The following is a 21284-nucleotide window of genomic DNA, read 5'->3' as shown; positions in this document are numbered from 1 at the left end:
ACCCCAGTGTTTTACAAATGGCCAGGAGGAGGTCTATCCTGGGCAGACAAGCTCGTCCAGATTCTACCATAAGTGGGGGGCGGATTTCCATTCCAGGGACCAAGGGATCAATTCCAAGGAGGATGCAAATGGTCCCACCTGTGTCTTCTGCCCCACAAGATGTCCCCTCATGCTCACGGCATCACACATTTAGTATTCCTTTAGGATAAACTTCTAGAAATGGGGTTGCTTAGGGAAATTGTGTATATTTTCAACTTTGATATTGACATTGCCTTTTAATTGAGATTGAAAAAACGTTCCAAAAATGCAGATCCAATCACCCTCCCACCAAAGGACACTTCCTTGCTGATAGTCAGTGTTTGACTGTTTGCCAATCTTAGTCAAAACATTACATTAGTTTTCATTCCTTAAGTATTAGCAAGGTTGAGTTTACAGTGTCTTCATCATGTATGTATCCCATCATCATTTTACAGTGTCTTGTTTGTCATCTTCTTATCGATTTATAAAGTGCGGGTTGTTGATTTCTGCTGTTAACCCTTCGCAATAGGCAGCAACAAAGATAAAACAAAACTTTGCTTCATCTTTCCACTTAATTTATAGTAATTTTGCTGAACCAGCTTTTTTAAATGTTTATCTTCACATTTATCAATCTTTGCTTTTAAGGTTTTTGGGTTTGGGATCATAATTTTGGAGGTTATCACCCACCCCCAAAGAATCTTGGGATCAAAAACTTTGGAAATATTGAATCACAGAATCTGGGAACACTTGAAATTGAGAAATATTGCAGTCATCGTTATAAAATCACGTGATGTTAGGAACAGAACTTTCAGGACCTTATATTTTGAAGGGACAGTTCATTCATTCATTTGATTTCTCATTCATTGATTTATAAAATTAATGGCCTATCTGCTGTGTGCCGGGTACCATGCAGGGTGCTGGAGATCCAGCTGTGAATAACCAGACGAGGCCCTGCCCTCCTGGCACCCACCACAGAGGAGCCACCTTCAGCTGACACTCACTAATCATCTGCTATGTTGGAGACTCCTGGGTGGTGCCCAGGACACAGTCAGGACTCCAGTCTCCAGCCTCCTGGTTTTCCAGCCTCACCTTGAACCCCTCTGCAGAAAGAATCTTCGGGAATGAGTTCCCTGTCCCTGAGAACCATAGAACAAAGAAGAGAGCTGGGCGCTGGGGACTCAAAAGAAGGGAGGGACAAGGGGGTGATGGAATCAGGGTTCAGGGTGGCCAGGGTGGGCTGGGGCAGCTAGAATCTCAGGCCCTGCTCTCAGGTAGAGGGACAGATGGCTCCAGCCCCCCATGCCCCTCTGCTGACAGATGGCCATCAAGTCAGTCCCGTTCCTGAGCACGGATGTGTGGTCCAAGGAGCTGCTGTGGACACTCACCACGCCCAGCTGGACCCAACAGGAGCAGTCCCCTGAGAAGGTGAGCCCAACCCTGCCTCCAGGAGCAGCCCCTGCCTGCCCCCTACACAGCCCCAGGGGCTCTGTCCATAGGACACCCAGGGTCCTAGAAAGAAGTTGGTGGGCTTGAGGCAGGGGTGGGGCCTGGACAGCAGGACTTGAGCTGCACTCGCTGCAGCCGCAGGCAGAGGCTTGGACAGCCCACAGCCGGGTGTTGCGGTGGCTGCAGGGGCCGAGGGAGGCCAAGCGAGTGTGGTCAGGGGCAGCTGCTCAGAGGAGGTGGCAGGCCACCTTGAGGGGGGTCAAGCACAGGATAAGATGCTGCCCTTCCCACAGGCCTTCCTGTTCACCTACTATGGGCTAATCCTTCAAGCTGAAAAAAACGGTGCCACAGTCAGGAGACACCTGCAAGCCCTCCTGGAAACATCCCACCAGTGGCCCAAGCAGAGGGAGGTGAGGACCCAGGCCCCACCCTGTCCCCACCACCACCTGACCCTGACCACAGGCTGAGCCTGATGGCTGGTGTCACACCATACCCTAATCCTGACCACAGCCTGAGCCTTCTCCTTCTTCTCACCCCAACCCCTGACCCTGGTCACAAACTAAGTTCTGACCTTGGTCTACAGTTGAACCTTGACGCTGATCACAGGCTAACCCCTGACCCCAGTTACAGCCGTGATCTCAGCCGCAGCGTAGCCCTCCTCCTCCTTCTTAAACACATCTCCTCGTTCCCACTCCGGCACAGCCTGCTCATAGCCGGCAGTGAGGGATAATGGGCCTCCAGGGATTCACCTCTGCCCCCAACGCCCCTCACTCCCCCCACCAGACCCCATAAGCCGTGTGTCCCCTGGCATGGGCTCGGTCACAGGTCCTGACAGAGTGGGGTGGGTGCTGGCTGCCCTGGGGCCCTAGATGAGCCCCAACCCCCTCTGGGGGTCCCATTCCCCCTGTTTTCCCTCCTGCCAGGGGAGGAGCCAGGTCCGGTCCTGGACTTTGGGGTCCCCTGATGAGTGACCCTGATCCCCGACCCACAGGGCATGGCTCTGACCTTGGGGCTGGCAGCCACACGCCACCTGGATGACGTCTGGGCCGTCCTGGACCAGTTTGGCAGGAGCAGGCCCATCAGATGGCGTCTCCACAGCTCCTCCCCAAAGGTACTGGCTCAGGGGTCCTCAGAGACCAGCAGGGGGCTGGGACAGCAAGACCCCCACCCTCTGTGAAGGCCAGCCTCTGGGGACTCCCAGGACACTGCCCCGTTCACCCACCCCATTCAGGTGGGTGTGGGAGGGGCCCCCACAAGGAGGGGAAGGCAAGGGGCCTGGACTCCAGCCAGCTCCAGCAGAGATGAGCGCCCCACACACACCCCACCCTAACACCCCACCCAAACCGTGGCCCTAACAAGGCCCAAGCCATCCCCCAAAGAGCCAGTCCTAGTCCCCTTGTTTTCTGACCGAGGAGATGGAGGCCCACTGCCCCTCAGGACAGACACCTGCCCCCAGGGCCCTGCTAGAGCCAGGCAACCACCTCCACAGCTCCCCAGAGGAGGGTAGGGCGGGGTGCTGACTCTCCTCACCTGCCTGCCACCCCTGGGCCAGAACTCGGAGGACCTGCACTGGAAATGGGCCAGCAGCACCATCCTCCTGGCATACGGCCAGGTGGCAGCCAAAGCCCGGGCCCACATCCTCCCGTGGGTGGACAACATCGTGTCCAGGATGGTCTTCTACTTCCACTACAGCTCTTGGGTAGGCCCCTGGCTGCCCCTGCAACATCCCAACACCTGCCCCTCCCCACCAAGACCGAGTCCCGGACCCCAGCCCAGAGCTGCCCCACCGGCCTCTCAGAGCAGAGAATTCCAGGACCTCCCAGGGCCTTGGAGCCCACCCCCATGCCCCACCCCACCCTGGAATCATGAGGAACCAGGCCCAGCTTTCTAGTGGCCCCATGTTTCGTCCGTCCGTCCCACCAAAAGTTCTCTGGGCTTCATGATGCCTCTACCCTCACTTCTCCTCTTAAAGCAAACCCTGGGTTTTCACTTTGGGGGTGGGGGAGGAGAGGGGGTACGGAGAGGCCAGGCTGACGTCCATTCATGCCTTGATGACAAGCCCCTGACTCCACACCTCACACCAGGGGCCTCCAGCCCAGGTCACTGTGAGGGGCCCCGCAGGGCTGCCCCCACCCCAAAGTAGCCACATCGCTGCCCCGGGTCGCCGCTGCTGTGGCCCTGGGGCAGGGGGTTGCCACATCTCAAGAGACTTACAGGCACTCTCCCAGTGTTTAAACGTTGTAAATTACAGTTTTAAAACCATGCAGCCCCACCCCTTAAGAAGCTCCCCAGGTGTGGCCCCGGTGGGTGGTCTCTGCTGTCCCCTTTCAGCCATGACCCTGCTGCCCCTTTGATCACAGCCTCATGCTCTTGCTCCCACTGCACACTCCCGCGCCCTGGGCCCTGACCCTGTCCCCTGTTGCAGGACGAGACCCTGAAGCAGAGCTTCCTCACAGCCACCCTGATGCTGATGGGTGCGGTGAGCCGGAGTGAGGGCGCCCACAGCTACGAGTTCTACCAGACCTCCGAGCTCCTCCAGTGTCTGACGGTGTGTTCCAGGCCCTGGGCGAGGCGGGCAGCCTCCCTCAGTTTACTCCCTGCGGAAGGAGTGGGGTGGGTTTCTAGGGCATGTCCTAACCTGACTCCAGTGGCTTTGCTCTGGTGCTCCGCCCTCCTGGTGGGGCAGCTCACAGAGGCCTCTCTGGGCGGGTGAAGGGCCGGAGCGTAATCCTGCGGTTCTCGGGGATGCTGGGCACTGAGGTCTTCCCAGGGTGGGGAGACCTGGCGTCGGAAGGGGGACGGGCCAGGCCTGAGCGGCTTGGTGCCACCTGGGACTTGCAGGTTTTGATGGAGAAGGAGCCCCAGGACACTCTGTGCACGCGGAGTCGCCAGCAGGCCATGCACATCGTGTCCAGCCTCTGGTAGGCCCCCCGCCTCACACAGGGCTTCCTCAGTGCCACGCAGCAGCCTCTCCACTTGGGTTTGGAGCTGGCAGGCAGCAAGGTGGAGAGGTCAGAAATGGAGCACCATTCTGTGTGCCAGGCACCATTCTGGGGTCTGAGGACCCAGCTGTGGGACAGCAGGGAACATCCCTGTTCTCCAAGAGCTGACCCTTGGGGGATGGGGACAGACCGTGAACAAACCACACATCTCAGTGACAGCTGACACTGCTGCCTGAAGGCAGATGGAGCTGGGGGAGCGAGGTGGAGGGGAGGTAAGATCTTCATGGGTTGAGGGCTACAGGAGACCCTGCAAGGAGAATTGATTAACTGAATATTGGTGGACTGGGCACCCACCACTGGCCCCAAGCTCTTCTAGGCTCCAGGATACAGCCTGAGGCTGGGTTAGTCGGCCCTAAAAGGGGACTTTTGGGCAAAGACCTGAAAGGGTGAGAGAGTAGCCCTGCAGTTTCCAGCTGAAGGGACAGCGGGTGCAAAGGCCCCGAGGCTGCTGTGCAGCAGGGTTGCTGGAGGACCTGCAGGGGGCCAGGGTGGCAGGACTGGAATGCATGAGGGCCCCAGGAGCCACGGGGAAGGTCGTCCAGGCTACTGCAGGGCACTGGCTCTTGCCTGAGCGAGGTGGGGCCTTGGGGGAGTCACACTTGAGAAGAAATGTCTGGATCCAGTGTGGGGAGTAGATGGAGCTTCCAAGAAAAAATGGGGGACCAGTCAGGACTCCCTAGAACAATCCAGGAGAAAAGTAACAAGTGGTCTGATTAAGAGTAAGAAGTCCTTAAATGTCGAATAAATTGTGATGGTAGAGCTGTCAGGAGCTGCTGGAGGGCTGGATGCAGCTTTCAAGGGAGGGAAGAGAATGGAGAAGGTGCTGAGGCTTCGCCCAAGCAGCAAGGAGGACGGCACTGCAGTCCACTGTGATGGGGCGGGCTGCAGGTGCAGCTACCCTGGGGGAATGCATCAAGATGGAGATGCTCCTTAGACAGCATCAGGGTGGCATTTAAAGCCAGGGACTGAGAGGAGAGATGGACCAGGACATCACCTGGCCAGGATGCCCCAGCTCAAGGCCCTGCAGAGGCAGGTGGGCCAGGGAGGCAGATGTGTGCACAAGAGTCTCTGTGAACAGCTGAAGGCCTGAAGTCTGCAGGGATGAAGGCAGACGCCACTCAGGGACCTCCCCAGGCCCCAGCCCCATGCTAATGGCCCTCTGTCTTCCCAACAGCAAGCTGAGGCCTCCCATAGACTTGGAAAGGAAGTCTCAGCTCCTGTCCACCTGCTTCCGCAGCGTGTTTGCCCTGCCACTGCTGGATGCCCTGGAGAAGCACACCTGCCTCTTTCTGGAGCCTCCCAACATCCAGGTGTGGCCCGTGGCTCGGGAGCGGGCAGGCTGGACGCACCAGGGCTGGGGACCCAGGGCAGTTCTTCACTGCTCTGAGCACCTACAGGTTTGCTGTGTGCTATATGCCGCAGTGTGTTTGCCCACCTGTAAAATGGGGGTGATACTAACAGGGCCAATGGTACTTAACACTTGGCGACTGAACTGAGACACTGGGTGAGCAGTGGCGTGGAGGAGCACCCTGTAAACAGTGGCGCGTGTGGCCTCCCTCCCTCCCTGCCAGTCCTGAGAGCCAGCGGGAAGAGGCTGGCAAGCCGGTGCTGCCCAGCCCTGCAGGCCTTGGCCGCCATGCTATGTGGCAGGGTCAGGTCTGAGTTTTCGCTGAGCTCCCCAGCAGCCCAAGGGAAGCGGAGAGGAGGGGAGATGAGTTCCCCAACCTTGTAGGGGTCCCTGCAACACCTGGAGTGAGTCACCTTCCCTGCAGGGTGGGCTCAGTCTCACCACACAGCTACTCAGAGGTGGTGCCGTGCCCAGGCCGTGCCCAGCCCACCCTGCCACCCCAGGAGGCTGGGGGAAGGAACTCCAGGATTGCTCTCAGCACTTGGCCAGTGGCCACCCCTTCCTGGGTTCTGTTCAGTAAAAGCCACCCCTGCAGAGAGATGCCTGCCATTGCTCATGGCCACCACTGGGTACATGAGTGGCTCCTGGGCACAGTCACCGTGCCTGGCTTCGGGTGTGTCTGCGGTCCTCGGCCTGTGGCCAGAGTCAGTGTTAACTGAGCCCCTGCTAGGTGCCAGGCCCTAGATCAGTTATCTCACCTTCCCAGCAGCGGCCCCAGAGTAAAGAAATGCTCAGAGAAATGAGGCTGTCTGGTGGGAGAGGCAGGGTTTGAACCCCGACCCTACCCCCCAAGGGTGAGTCCAGGCTGGAACTAGACAGACAGACACTTAGGGTGGGGTGGTGAGAGAACGAGGGTGTCCTGGGACCAGGGCAACACAGCCCTCCAGAAGGGTGGCCCCTGGCCACACCCCAATCCCACCACAGTTCAGAATGACCCCGTTACCTGATGACACGGTGACACTGAGGCTGGCTCACCCAGGGAGTGCCACCTGGTGTCTGGGGGTCCGGCGCTGGGAGCTGGGAGCACTGAGCTGGGGTTCCTGTTGACTCCAATCCCCTGCCTGCCTCCATTCTGGCAGGTGAGGCTGACTTCATGCCATTCTCAGGTGAGGAAAGTAAGCTCAGAGAGTCAAAGTAAGTCTCCCCAGGGCACCTACTGAGTGACCAGAGCCCCAGGGCTCTGCTCCTAGTGGGCCCTTGAAGGGAGGGTAGCTGGGGGCATTTCTCTGGTCCTCTCCTTCCCTGAACATGCCCAGTAAGCAAAGCAGTAAAGATTAGGAGCATGGCATGTAAGACCCAGAACTCAGCCCACTGCATCATTGGCAGGGCCTGGGCAAAATGAAGATGCCAGCCCCTGCTTCAAACCTAAGAACCTCCAGAGCATTCACCCAGCGCAGGGCCCTTTTCAGCCCGGGACCCTGGGACCACTCAGGGCATCCTCCTGTGAAGCTAGCCCTGCTGGGAATGAACTCGTCTGGGCCACTGAGACACCTGTGCCCTTGGGTGATCACCAGAGGCCTCCCCACCCAGTCCCCACATCTGCCAAATGGGGGCCATGGCGGCCCCCTTGCAGGCACGGTGGCAAGCCCCAGTGGTGAGTAGCCCGGCACATGCAGGAAGTAGGCGCTCCTCAAGCCCTGCGTCCACCTGGGCGTGGCACTGCCTGACCACCCTTCTCTCTACACAGAGCCTGTACAGCAGGACCATGGAGGCGCTGGACTTCATGCTGCAAAGCCTCATCATGCAGAACCCCACCGCTGACGAGCTGCATTTCCTGCTGTCGGTGAGGCTGCGGGGAGGCCAGTCGGCTGGGGCCGAGGGGTCCTCAGCCTATGGCCAGACTCCAAAGGAGGGCATCCCAGAGGAGACAGGGCGGGACCTGGGGGCTTCGAGTGGTCCAGGAACCAGGAGGGGTGAGGGCCACCCGCACTTAGGGATCACAGTGGTTTGGGGCACTGGGGAGGGAGAGACAGCAGGTGGCCTGGTAGAAAGAGGGCTGATAGGCCAGGCACAGTGGCCCACGCCTGTAATCTCAACACTTTGGGAGGCCAAGGCGGGTGGACCACTTGAGGTCAGGAGTTCGAGACCAGCCTGGCCAACATGGTAAAACCCCATCTCTACTAAAAATACAAAAAAAAAAAAAAAAAAAAAAAAAAAAATTAGTCAGGCATGGTGGTGGGCACCTATAATCCCAGCTACTCAGGAGGCTGAGGCAAGAGAATCGCTTGAACCCGGGGGATGGAGGTTGCAGTGAGCTGAGATCTCACCACTTCACTGCAGCCCAGGCAAAAGAGAGAAACTCTGCCTCAAAAAAAAGAAAGAAAGAAAGAAAGAAGGCTGATGAGGGTCCCGCCCTCCCCTCCTAGAGAACTTCCCCTGCAGTGTCCCCTGAAGGGTCTCCCAAACCTGCTGCCCCCACTCCCCCCTGCCCTCCCTCACCTTGTCAGGAGAGAGACCAGAGCAGGCAATGACAGTCCCGGGGCAGGCGGAAGCCCAGGGAGGGGAGGCTGGCTCTGGCTCAGAGGTCAAGCCCAACGGGACTTCTCGCAGCCCTGGCTGAGGACTAAGGCAGCCACAGGCAGAGAAGGGAAGGGAGGGGCCCAGCAGGCAGAGGGCACGCAGGGCAAAGGTGAGCAGTGCAGAGGAGCCCAGCGCGTCTTGGGGAAGTCACAGATGTGTTTCTGGGACACCACTGGGTCACAGAATCTCCAAATACCATGTACCCTCATCCTACTTCAGAGCCACTAATTATATATCTAATCATATATCACCTTAATAAAGAGCTCAGATTTGGCTTAAAAACTATTTGACGTACCAGTCTCCAGATGCCTTTGTAAGTGCAGCAGGCAGAGCCTGGCCGAGGATGGATGGAGCCTTGTGGGGGGCGGGGGGGTGGTGTCAAAGTCGGTGGGCGGGGCCTGGGCCGAGTGGGCGGGGCCTGGGCCGAGGGCCCCGCAGAATCCTCTCCCTGACCCTGCCCGCCCCACAGCACCTGTACATCTGGCTGGCGCCGGAGAAGGCGCATGAGCGGCAGCGGGCTGTGCACAGCTGCATGATCCTCCTCAAATTCCTGAACCACAATGGCTACTTGGACGTGAGTACGCGGTTCGCCGGTCCCACGTCCCGCACCCGCTCTGCCGGCTGGGCCTCCTGCCCTGGATTGCAAGGGCCCAGCCAGAGCCGCCCTCCTCCCAGATCCTCCCAGGGTTCATAGGGTTCAAGGCCCCCTGGACACCTGCCTCCAGGACAGAGTGGATCCCTGAATACCCGACAGCACAGCCGGGCTCCATATTGACTGGCGGCCCAGGCAATCTCCCTCCTTGCAACTGAGGGAACAGGCAGGGAGGGGTAGGACCTGCCCGAGGCCTCACAGCTGGGATCTGAAGGCAGGTCACCCTGAACCCTGAACCCTGACCCTGGAGCTAAGCACCTGTCTATGCACCTGAGGCCTTGTACAGGTGTTTCTCCTCAACGAGCCCCAGCTTTTCACCTGTAAAGTGAATGGAAATGACCCCTCCCTAGAGCGATATGGTGGAGCTCAGATGGGGCGGAGGCCGTGAGAAGGCTGGTAAACTGTACGGCCCTGCGCCTGATTAGGGGTTCCTTGCTGCATGGAGTGGCCACCCCACCACCCTTCCGCCAGTGCAGCCCCTATCGTGACATGGCTCACAGCCCTCATCTGTCGCTACTGCCCTTGAGTTGCATCAGCACATTGTCAGAGAGTGCGCTTCCGCGAGTATGAGCCCAAACCCGCATTAACTCCCTAGGCATACTCAGGGGGATGGGGAAATAAGTTCCTTGCCCTAATGCCTGGTGGCTGCCTGGTCTAATGAGGGCAGGAGGCAGAAGTGCTGGAAGGAGGGGGGACTGTTCTGCCAAGGGAAAGACCCTGCACCCCTAGGAGGAGGAGGACAATTAAAGTGGCTTCAATTCACTCAAAATCAATTTCAACATCAGAGGACTGGACCAGGGTAAGGCAAGCAAGATACTCACCTTGCGCACAAAATTTACCACAGAAACAAAAAACTCTGTAATCAAGATGATTCATGTTTTCATGTGATGTTTTTAAAACTCAATTTGGCAAGCTATGGCCCATGGGCTGACCACCTGCTTTTGTAAATAAAGTTTTATTAAACCAGGACCAGGATGAGGGTAGGACAGGTGAGGTGACATGCAAAACCAGGGTCAGATCCTGACTTTACTTACAGTTTTGAGATTTTGCTCACCACAGAGTTTTTTGCACTTATTCTGATTTTTCTAAATAGTGCATTAAAATATTACTTTTCTTTTTTTTTTTTTTTCTTTTTTTTGAGACGGAGTCTCGCTCTGTCGCCCAGGCTGGAGTGCAGTGGCACGATTTCGGCTCACTGCAACCTCTGCCTCCCGGGTTCATGCCATTCTCCTGCCTCAGCCTCCCGAGTAGCTGGGACTACAGGCGCCCGCCACCACGCCCAGCTAATTTTTGGTATTTTTAGTACAGCCAGGGTTTCACCGTGTTAGCCAGGATGTTCTCGATCTCCTGACCTCGTGATCCGCCCGCCTCGGCCTCCCAAAGTGCTGAGATTACAGGTGTGAGCCACCGCACCCGGCCACCTAAAATATTACTTTTCTTGATTACTGAATGTTTTGCCCAGCCCCCAGTCCCAGCCCTGCCACACCGTTGGAGGGTCACCTCTGATGTAGGCCGTGCTGGGTGAGTGTGTGGCAGGGCTCTGCAGGGAGGTTCTGCCATCAGTGATTCCCGTACTCTTAACACAGCCAAAAGAGGACTTCAAAAGGATTGGGCAATTGGTGGGCATACTGGGGATGCTGTGCCAGGACCCAGACAGGGCCACCCAGCGCTGCAGCCTGGAAGGGGCAAGCCATCTCTACCAGCTCTTGATGCGCCACAAAGGTGAGTTCTATGAGTTCTGAGCACCAACTTCCACCCCAGCTACAACCTCTGGCAGACCCACACCCGCACCCCTGACCTCAACCTTGCCCCAGATTTACCCCCAGACCCAACCCGGATCTGACCCATAACCCTGTAATGGCCTCACCCTGACCCCCACCACTCTGATCCCAGTCCCCAAACTGGGCACAGGCCTGACCCTGATTACAAATGACCCTACCCTAACCCTGCCCTGTCCCAAACTAGACCCCAAGACCACCTTCGCCCTGCCCTCACCCACCCTGCCCCTGGCCAGCAGGAGAAGCTTTGCAGGCAGAATCACAGGCCCCCAAGGAGCTCTCCCAGGCCCATTCGGACGGAGCCCCACTCTGGAACAGCAGAGACCAGAAGGCCACTCCCCTGGGCCCCCAGGAGATGGCAAAGAACCACATCTTCCAGCTCTGCAGCTTCCAAGTCATCAAGGTCAAAGTCCTTAGAGTGGAGGGCAGGGCAGGGGTGCGACCAGAGCACACCACATATCTGGGGAGTGGGGAGTGGTGGGTAAATGCGCTCGCTCACTCTCTCTCATGTTGTTGAGGTGGAGCCAGGAAGGTTTGGGGGGCCAGCACACATTAGATGCCTACTTATTACCTATGCCAGGGGCTTCACAGACATTACCACATCACTTCCTCAAGTTTTATAAACTGAATTGAACCAAATGATGAAGAAATGATGGCACAGGGCTAGTCAGTGCCCCACTGGAATTTGATCCAGCCCCAGCTACTCCAGAACCCGTGCTCTCAGCAACTGTTGCAAGCCATTGGTGTGCTGAGGCCAGTTAGAAGTTTAGTGTGGAAAACCTAAAGCCCTAGGGCCAACTCACTGTTTGTGTCCAGAAGGAAGAATACCTTACTTGGCTGCAGTTTACCCTGCAGAACCTGCCCTGAAGGCAGAGGCAGGGCCGGGAAGGAAGAGTTTCACTGAAGGGACAGCTGCTTCACCCCATGTGGTCCCTGCACACAGACCACGGGTGTCCAGCTCTGGCTCTCCCCAGACAGACGGGAGCAGTAGAAGGGAGAGGATGGGAGGGTCTGCTAATCACAGAACCATCATAGAACCACAGGGCTGAGAAGCTTCCAGCTGGAAAACAGACACTTTGGGCCTAGGTTCTGGTCCCACATTTGCCCCTAACTCCTCATGTAGTCTTGGATACATGACATCTTTATCACCACCCCCACTGTCATCATCACCACCAGCATTATCACCACCATCATGATCACTGTCACTGTCACCACTACCACCATTATCACCACCATCACCATCACAGCCACCACCACCAGCATCACTGTCACCATCATCACTACCACCACCATCACCACAAGCATCATCACCACCACTACCACCGCCACCACCACAGCATCATCATCACCACCATCACCACCATCTCCCTCACCACCGACATCATCACCGCCATCCTGATCACTGCAATCATCATCACCACCATCATGATCACTGTCACCAACATTATCACCACCATCATCACCACCATCGCTATCATCACCACCACCACCATTAGTACCATCACCGCCCCCACAGTCATCACCACCAGCATCATCACCACCATCATGATCACTGTAATCATCATCACCACCATCATGGTCACTGTCACCACCACCAACATTATCACCACCACCACCACCATTGCTATCACCATAAGCATCATCAACATCACTATCATCACCACCACCACCATTAGTACCATCACCACCCCCACAGTCATCACCACCAACATCATCACCACCATCATGATCACTGTAATCATCATCACCACCATCATGGTCACTGTCACCACCACCAACATTATCACCACCATCACCACCACCATCACTATCACCATAAGCATCATCACCATCACCATCATGATCACTATCACTGTCACCACCACCATCACCATAACCACCATTGCCACAACCACCACATCACCATGACTACAACCACCATCACCATCTGCATTACTATGACCCTGCACCACCATCATTATCACCACCACCACCACTTCTACCATCACTGCCACCTTTATCTCACATTTATTCCTGCCCTTGATTGAAGGGAGATGGCTCCAAAGTCTTTGCCAATCCTGAGATTGTAGTATTCTGAGAATCTAACCACCATTCCAAGTTGAATTTCTTCACAAACATTCTAAATGCTAGCTTTAAGCAAAAGTTTAACATTCTAGCAAATGATTTTATTCATCTAACAAATATTCTAGCCAAATGTATAATAACATAATATTCTTTTTAAAAGTTCTTACCACAAATCTTCCACTAAAATTATTTTAACATTCTAACCATTGTGCTAATACTCTAACATTCTCACAAACACTGTATCAAAATTTTAGAATTAAAAGATTCTAATAAATATTCTAACATCCATTATTTAACACTTAATTTGATGTTCTAATATATTTAGAAACGTCCTAACAGATTGCAGGCACTCCAACAAATATCCTAACATGCAAAGAAGCATTTTGCCATCCTGACATCCTTGCAAATGCCCTAATTTTCTGTCAGGCTGCTCTCCTATCCCTCCTTTAGCTTCTAACTTCCTTCGGTTCAATGCTGTGTGTCCCCACTGTGCAGAGAACCCTCTGGGAGGATGGGCGTGTTCTATCTCTGTGCTACCCAAGGTAGCCACTGGCCACGGGGAGCCATGGAGCACTTGAAATGTGGCTAGTGCTACTGCAGAACTGAATTTTTAATTGTACTTAAATTGAAATATAAATAGCTGTGTACAGCTAGTGGTACAATGCCTAAAGTCTTTCCAGAAAGTTCTACCTTTGCAGCAGTGACTGAGGCCCGATCCCCCCTCCAGGAGGCTATAGTCTGAGGCTATGAGGCGGGGGTCACACCCATCATCTTGCATTTCTCTAGAACCCCTTCCTTACCCCTGAGCTCACGGCTGCTTGCAGAGGCGAGACCCACCATCCTGGACCTTTAAAGCCACTCCTAGGAGGAGATGGACAGAGGGTGTCAGGGTCCTGGAACAGTGCTGCCTGTCCTGGGACAGGAGCTGGGTCCTGGCTGCACCCACCCTGACCTGCTCCGAGGCTGACGGCAGCCCACACACCCTTCTGGGACTGGGGGTTGGCCCAGGTGACCTCGAAGCTCCTTCACAGCCAGGAAGTTCACTTTCTCTTTGATAAATGCTCATAAGGAGGACTGGAGCCTGGCAGGGGGACACCCCACAGGGCTGAGGCTGGCAGATGAGGAAGCCCTATGGGCAGAGGACAGCAGAGGAGGGGAGAGGGGAGGCTGGCCTGGCCACCCAGTCCTGAGACAAGCACGGAGTGTGAGTGTGGGAAAGAGCTGGGGCCGTGGTTGGCTCTGACAGATGTGGATGTGCGCAAGTCTAGACTGCAAATCACTGACAGGTGCTTGGAACCCAGAGGAGTGGGGCTTAGGAGGCCAGCTATGCTCAGAGACTTGCGAGATCCTGGGACAAAGGAGAAGGGGTAAAAGTGGAAGTGGGGAGGCGGACGCCCAGGCCCAGGGGGCCCAAGGTGATGGCCTCTCTCCACCCCCGCTGTACAGGATATCATGTAGCAGCTCACACTGGCAGAGTTGAACGACCTCATCTGGACGGCCATCGACGGCCTGGGCTCCACCAGCCCCTTCCGCGTGCAGGCGGCCTCCGAGATGCTGCTCACAGCCGTCCAGGAGCACGGGGCCAAGCTGGAGATCGTGAGGGCGCTGGGGCTGGGCCAGGAAGGGCCAGGGGGCGGAGGGCGGGCCCAGCAGTCAGCATCCAGGGCTCAGGTCCTTGAGCCTGATGGGGGAGACACAGATCCCACCCTAGGAAGCAACTAGTCTGATGGTTTTGAATGAGCAAATGAATGAATGAATGAATGGCCCAAGCAAGTCCCCTGGGTCCTGGGTGGTGACTGCGGGGTCTGAGCAGCCCCTGTGTGCCGTAATATGGGAATGGTGGGAAAGGAAGGGGACAGCACAGACCAGCCCCTCGAGGAGCTTGAGGTCTCGGGGAAAATGGACACACAGGCAGATGTTGCCTGGACAGCGTATGGGGATATGATGTGGGGGAGGAGGACCCTGCAGGGAGGTGAGGGGTGCACCCCAGAGAGAGGATGCCCAGTGCCAAGTCCTGCAAGTGGGTGAGCTCAGACAGGGAGACTGGCACTGGGCATTAGGGATGAGCAGGAGAGACCCCAAGGAGAAGGCAGGGTGCCCCAGGCACAGGGCACCCCATGTGCAAAGTGGCATGTTTAGGAATGAGATGGGAGGCAGGGGGCCTGGACCTTCCAGTGTCTACCTGGGCAGCGTGGACAGCATACAAAGACCTCAAATGCCATGCAGAACATGGCAGGACCTGTCCCCCCAAGACTGGGACTTCTCTTCAGACCAAGCATCCGGGGCAGGGCTGTGCCCCCCCACCCAGATGGCTCAGGACAGGGCCATATCTGAAGGGGCTCCGTGCTCATCAGGGTGAGACCTCCCTCTGCCTTCAGGCTCCCAGGGCAGGGCTGGGCCTCCCTGCCAGACCTCTCCCTCTCTGCACAGGTTTCCAGCATGGCCCAGGCCATCCGCCTCCGCCTGTGCTCTGTCCACATCCCCCAAGCCAAGGAAAAGACCCTGCATGCCATCACCCTGCTGGCCCAGAGCCACACCCGCGAGCTGGTGGCCACCTTCCTGAACATCTCCATCCCCTTGGACAGGTGCCTGCCCCTCTTGCCTCACTGCCCACTCCCCGTCCTCTCCCCAGGCAGGGGTGGTGGCCTCTGCCCTCCTGTCTGCCCCTGTCATGGCCCACAGGGACTTCTATAGGGCTGGGTGCTTGGAGGGAGCCCACATCTGTTCATCATTGCATACCTCCTGGGCGGGCACATGGGAGGCACTGCTCACTGTCTCCTGTCCTGGCTCCACATGAAACACCTGCCCCAGCCAGGCCACACTGTCACGTGATGGAGAGGCCACAGGACCCTGGGTGCTCCTGGCAAGACCCCAGCCCACACTGAAGCCTCACCGCCCAGCAGCAAACCCCTCTGTCTCTTCTCATCTACAAACACTCTATTCTCCTTCCTGCCCCTCCACAGACCACCCCACTATATCCGCCAGAGGCCATCAAAGCCCTCTCAGGTGGGGCTGGCTTTTCTCTCACAGCCCTCAGACCCCTGGGCCTAGAGATAGGCTAGGGTCCTTGTCACTGCTCATGGCCCTTCCTTCCCAAAGTCCCAGCTCTGCCTCCCAAGTCCTCAGTCCATACGCCCTGCCACCTACCTACCATGCACCTGTCCTGGATGGCCCCTCGCTCCAGTCAGGGACACCCCCTAGCTCACTCCCCATGCCTGACTCCTGGGGGATTTCCCTGTCTTCCCCTCACGCTGACTTCTCCAGGCCTGGATCTCCTCTCTCCCAAGGACCTTGTCTTCCATCCCCCACAGCCACCCACTCCCCCGGCCATCCCTTGGTGTGACCATCACCAGCTTCAGGCACTCCCGCCTTTACAGCTCGTCTCCAGACCCAGCGAGCCTTGTCCCCAGGACCTGCCGTGCACTGCCCTGCGCCCCTCTTACTCCCCCTCACCTGTCCTCACTGTCACCCTCCTTCCAGCCTGGGGCGCACGTGGCAGTGAGACAGTGACTCCCGCACACACACAGGTCCCTGGCCCCAGCTGCTGGCCTTGCTCCCATTTCAGTGAACACTCAGAAGCCACCAGAACAGGGGTGTCATAAGCTCCCAGAGCCCAAGAGTTGTTTCCAGGAAGATGTCTGATTTCCACGTGGAAGCGCATTTGTGGTTCTGTGAATAATTTCTAGTTTTACTGCACTGTGGTCAGAGAGTGTTGTCTGTAAAGTTTTTACCTTATGAAATTTACTAATCTTTTAAATGCTTTTTGTGAATGTCCCATTGGCACTCAAGAAGGAGGTGTATTTTCTGTTGTCAGGGTGTAGAGTTTGAGATACTGGCATATCTCAGGATATTACGGGTTCGGTTCCAGGCCACCACAATAGAGCAGTCACGTGTGCCTCCGTGTTTCCCAGTGCACATAAGAGTTCTGTTTATACTATACTGTGGTCTATTCAGTAGGCAATAGCATTGTGTCTTTTCAAAGAACAATGTACTTACCTTAATTTAAAAATGCTTTAGTTCTAAAAATTGCTAATGATCATCTGAGCCTTCAGCAAGTCGGGATCCTCTTGCTGGTGGGTGGTGAGGACTGCTGACTGGTCAGGGTGGTGGCTGTTGAAGGTTCAGGTGTCTGGTAAGTTCTTAAAAATAAGACAACAATGACGTTTTAGCATCAGTGGACTCTTCCTTTCCTGAAAGATTTCTCTGTACCATGTGATGCTGTTTGATAGCATTTTGCCCACAGTAAAACTTCTTTCAAATTTGGAGTCAATTCTCTCAAACCCTGCCACTGCTTTATCAGTAAGTTTATGGAATATTCTAAATCCTTTGATGTCATTTCAACAGCATCTTCACCAGGAGTACTTTCCATCTCAGAAACCACTTTCTTAGCTCATCCATAAGAAGCAGCTCTTCATCTCTTCAAGTCTGATCATGAGATTGCAGCAATTCAGTCTTCCGGCTCCACTTCTAATTCTAGTTCTCCTGCTATTTCTACCACATCTGCAGTTACTTCCTCCACCAAAGTCTTGAGCCCCTCAAAGTCATCTGTGAGGGTTGGAATCAACTTCTTCCAAACTGCTGTTCATGTTGCTCTTTTGCCCTCCTCTCCATGAATCACAAATGTTGTTAATGGCATCTAGCATGGTGAATCCTTTCCAGAAGGTTTTCAATGTACTTTGCCCAGATGCATCAGAGAAACAACTATCTATGGCAGCTACCCTCTTGCAAAGTGTATTTCTTCAATAATAAGACTTGAAAGTCAAAATGACCCCTTGATCCACAGGCTGCAGAATGGTTGTCGTGTTCACAGGCAGGAAAACAACATCAATTGCCTTGTACATCTCCAGCAGAGCTCTTGGGTGACAGGTGCATTGTCAATATGCACTTATATTTTGAAAGGAATATTTTAGTTCTGAGCAGTAGGTCTCATCAGTGGGCTTAAAATATTCAGTAAACCATGAAGTAAAGAGATGCGCTGTCAACCAGGCTTTGTTGTTCCATGTCTAGAGCACAGGCAGAGTGGATTTAGCATCATTCTGAAGGGCCCTAGGATTTTCAGAATGGGAAATGAGCATTGGCTTCAACTTAAAATCACCAGCTCCATTAGCCCCTAACACAAGAGTCAACCTGTCCTCTGAAGCTTTGAAGCCAGGCTTTGACTTTACCTCTCTAGCTATGGAAGTCCTAGATGGCATCTTCCAATAGAAGGTGGTTTCTTCATTGAAAATGTGTTGTTTAGTGTAGCCACCTTCATCAGTGATCTTAGCTAGATCTTCTCGATAACTTGCTGCAGCTTCTCCACCAGCACTTGCTGCTTCAGCTTGCACTTTTATGCCATGGAGATGGCTTTTTTCCTTCCACCTCACGAACCAACCTCGGCTAGCTTCAGACTTTTCTTTTGCAGCTTCCTCACCTCTCTCAGCCTTCACAGGGTGGAAGAGTTAGGGCCTTGCTCTAGATTAGGCTTTGGCTTAAGAGAATGTTGTGGTTGGTTTGATCTCTTCAAACCACTAAAACCTTTTATCCATATCAGCAATAAGGCTGTTTCATTTTCTTCATATGTGTGTGTCCACTGGAGTAGCATTTTTCATTTCCTTCAATAATTGTTCCTGTGTATTCACAGCTTGGCTCACTGTTTGGCAAAAGAGTCTTTGCTTTGGGCCTATCTTGGCTTTCAACATGCTTTCTTCACTGAACTTAATCATTTCTAGTTTTTGATTTAAAGTGAGAGAAATGGGACTGTTCCTTTCACTTGAACACTTACAGCCCATGTTAAGTTATTAATTGGCCTAATTTCAATGTTGTTGTGTCTTGGGGAATAGAGAGGCCCAAGGAAAGGAAGAGAGATGGGGGAACGGCCAGTGGGTGGAGCAGTCAGAACCCACAACATCTATGGATTCAGTTTGCCGTCTTATATGAGTGTGGCTCATGGTGCCTTAAAACAATTACAATAGTAACAGCAAAGATCACTGATCACAGATCACCATAACAGATTAATAATAATGAGGATGTTTAAAATACTGTGAGAATTACCAAAATATCACACAGAGGCATGAAGTGAGCACACGCTGCTGGAAAAATGGCACCAACAGACTTGCTCGATGCTGGGTTGTCACAAACCCTCAACTCGTAAAAAATGCAATATCCGCAAAGTACAATAAAGTGACGCACAGTAAAACGAGGTGTGCCTCTATATGTATAAGGTTTACCTTGATTGTGTTGTCGAGGTTTTCTACATACTTAATTTCTGTCCTCTTGATCTGTCTTGGACTGAGTGTGTGTTAAAGTCTCACTAAAGAAACATTGGTGTGTCTCTATCTATACTTTCAATCCCTGGACTTTTACTTTGTGAAGGTGATTGCCATGTTATTTGGCACATACATAGTCATAAGTATTCTATATTTATGAACCGTGACTTTTACTATTGAGATGCCCTGCTTTGTCACACTTAATGTTTTGGGGACTTGAATTCTACTGTCTGTTCAGAATCATTAACCTGCGTTTTTATTTTTCCATTTGCCCAGTATGCATTTCTCTACTTCTTTATTTTAGCCTTTGGGAATCCCTTCGTTTTAGGTCTCCATCTTATATACAGCACAAAGTTTGTCCTGATTTGTAATCCAAATTGAAAATCTTTTGTAATAGGTGAGTGAAGCCTGTCGATATTGATGCGATTGATATGTTTGTCTGTCGTGACATTTTGTAGTTGGGTGTATTTCATGATATTTGCTGTTTCTTTTTCTACAAGAGGTGCATTCTTTGCTCTTTAACTTCAATTTTGTTTTAATCTGGGAAATGTATTTTCGTCCTAGTTGTTACCTTTGTGCTCCTAACCTATTTTAATGCCCTTAGTCCCTTAGTCCTCATTTTATTATTCAGCCCTTTAACATCAGGTTTATCTTGTGTGTGTGTGTGTGTGGCAGAGTCTTGCTCTGTCACCCAGGCTGGAGTGCAGTGGTGCAATCTCAGCTCAGTGCAACCTCCGCCTCCTGGGTTGAAGCAATTCCCCTGCCTCAGCCTCCCAAGTAGCTGGGATTACAGGTGTGCACCACCACGCCTGGCTGATTTTTGTATTTTTGGTAAAGACAGACTTTTGCTATGTTGGCCAGGCTGGTGGTCTTGAACTCCTGACCTCAGGTGATCCACCCCCTCCTCGGCCTCCCAAAGTGCTGGGATTATAGGCGTGAGCCACCGTGCCCGGCCAGGTTTATCCTTTTTATTTGATACTGATGCAGGGCAGGTGAGCCACAAAGGTGGGGCTTACCCCAGGAAGGTTCTTAGCTTTGCCCAGGAAAAAATTCAAGAGCAAGCCCATGGTGTTAGACAGCAACTTTGATTGAAGCGGCCCTGCACAGCAGCAGCAGAGGCCTGCTCCTTGCAGAGCAGGGCTGCCCAGAGGAGCAGCTCAGAGGCACTTCTGCAGTTAATTATGTGCAAATTACGGGGTAGGTTATGCAGAAATTCTTAGAAAAAGGGTGGTAACTTCAGGGTCGTCAGGTCATGCCATGGAAAGAGGTGGTAACGTCCCGGTGTAGCCATGGCAATGGTAAACTGACATGGCGCGCCAGTGGGCGTGCCTTATGGAAAGGTGCTTCTGCCCCATCCCTGTGATAGCTAGTCGTCAATTTGATCCTGTATCCGTGTCCCACCTCCTGCCCCAATACTCTTTAATTCCCACCTGTTTTCTGCACAACAATTAGTGAAATTGTTCTATTTTCCTCTTTCTGTCTCCTTCTCCCATTTTTCAGTTACATATTTGTACTTTGTCAAAACATTGAACATTCACACTCTACTGCTCTACCCTCATCTCCATACTTTGTGTTTACAGGCATGCCATCGGCTCCTAGGCTGAAGTTTTCCAGTCATCTTAGTCTGAAGAAGCTCATCCTCCAAAAGATTCAGAATTCTTTAGGTTCTTTTATGTTGAAAGTTCTTTATTTGAAGAATGGTTTGGCTGGATATAAAATTCTTTGTTCACATTTTCTTTTATTAAGTATTTTTTAAATGCTGTTGCATCGTTGCCTTGCGTTGTTTTTTAAAAGTTAATGACAATAGGGGTTTTTTTGGCGTTTGTAAGTTATTTGATCTTTTTGCCCAGAGACTTTAAGTTTTTTTGTAATCTTTGAAATCTAATCATTTAGGAAATGTCTCAGAGCTGATCATTCTGGGTTAATGTTCCCAGGCACCTGGTACATCCTTTGATTATGTAGATTGAGATCTTTTTTTTTTCAAGAGAATTAAATCATTTATTGATTACACATGATAATGGATGATACACAAGCTTCATTCCCATCTATAGTTTTATCTGGTACCATTATTCAATTTACATATATTTCATAGGATGTGCCAACAATCATTTTTATAACCAATAATTCCATGACTTTTCTTGGGCCATC

At 53.3% G+C, this 21284-nt stretch overlaps 1 protein-coding gene across 1 annotated transcript in view; it reads left to right on the top strand.

Annotated features, from left to right (window-relative positions):
• Positions 1-21284, top strand: part of LOC100987797 (maestro heat-like repeat family member 5) — a 74831-nt gene that overhangs the window by 24564 nt on the left and 28983 nt on the right. Inside the window, 13 exon segments of the mRNA XM_055117013.2 lie at positions 1336-1443; positions 1758-1874; positions 2456-2575; positions 3017-3163; positions 3890-4012; positions 4306-4385; positions 5641-5863; positions 7562-7657; positions 8864-8968; positions 10633-10768; positions 11061-11227; positions 14335-14484; positions 15319-15473. Coding sequence (XP_054972988.2) covers positions 1336-1443; positions 1758-1874; positions 2456-2575; positions 3017-3163; positions 3890-4012; positions 4306-4385; positions 5641-5863; positions 7562-7657; positions 8864-8968; positions 10633-10768; positions 11061-11227; positions 14335-14484; positions 15319-15473 — 1727 coding nt within the window.

The sequence above is a fragment of the Pan paniscus genome, chromosome 7 (assembly GCF_029289425.2).
Source record: "Pan paniscus chromosome 7, NHGRI_mPanPan1-v2.0_pri, whole genome shotgun sequence".
Classification (NCBI taxonomy): domain Eukaryota; kingdom Metazoa; phylum Chordata; class Mammalia; order Primates; family Hominidae; genus Pan; species Pan paniscus.
This window is presented reverse-complemented; position numbering and strand designations above follow the sequence as displayed.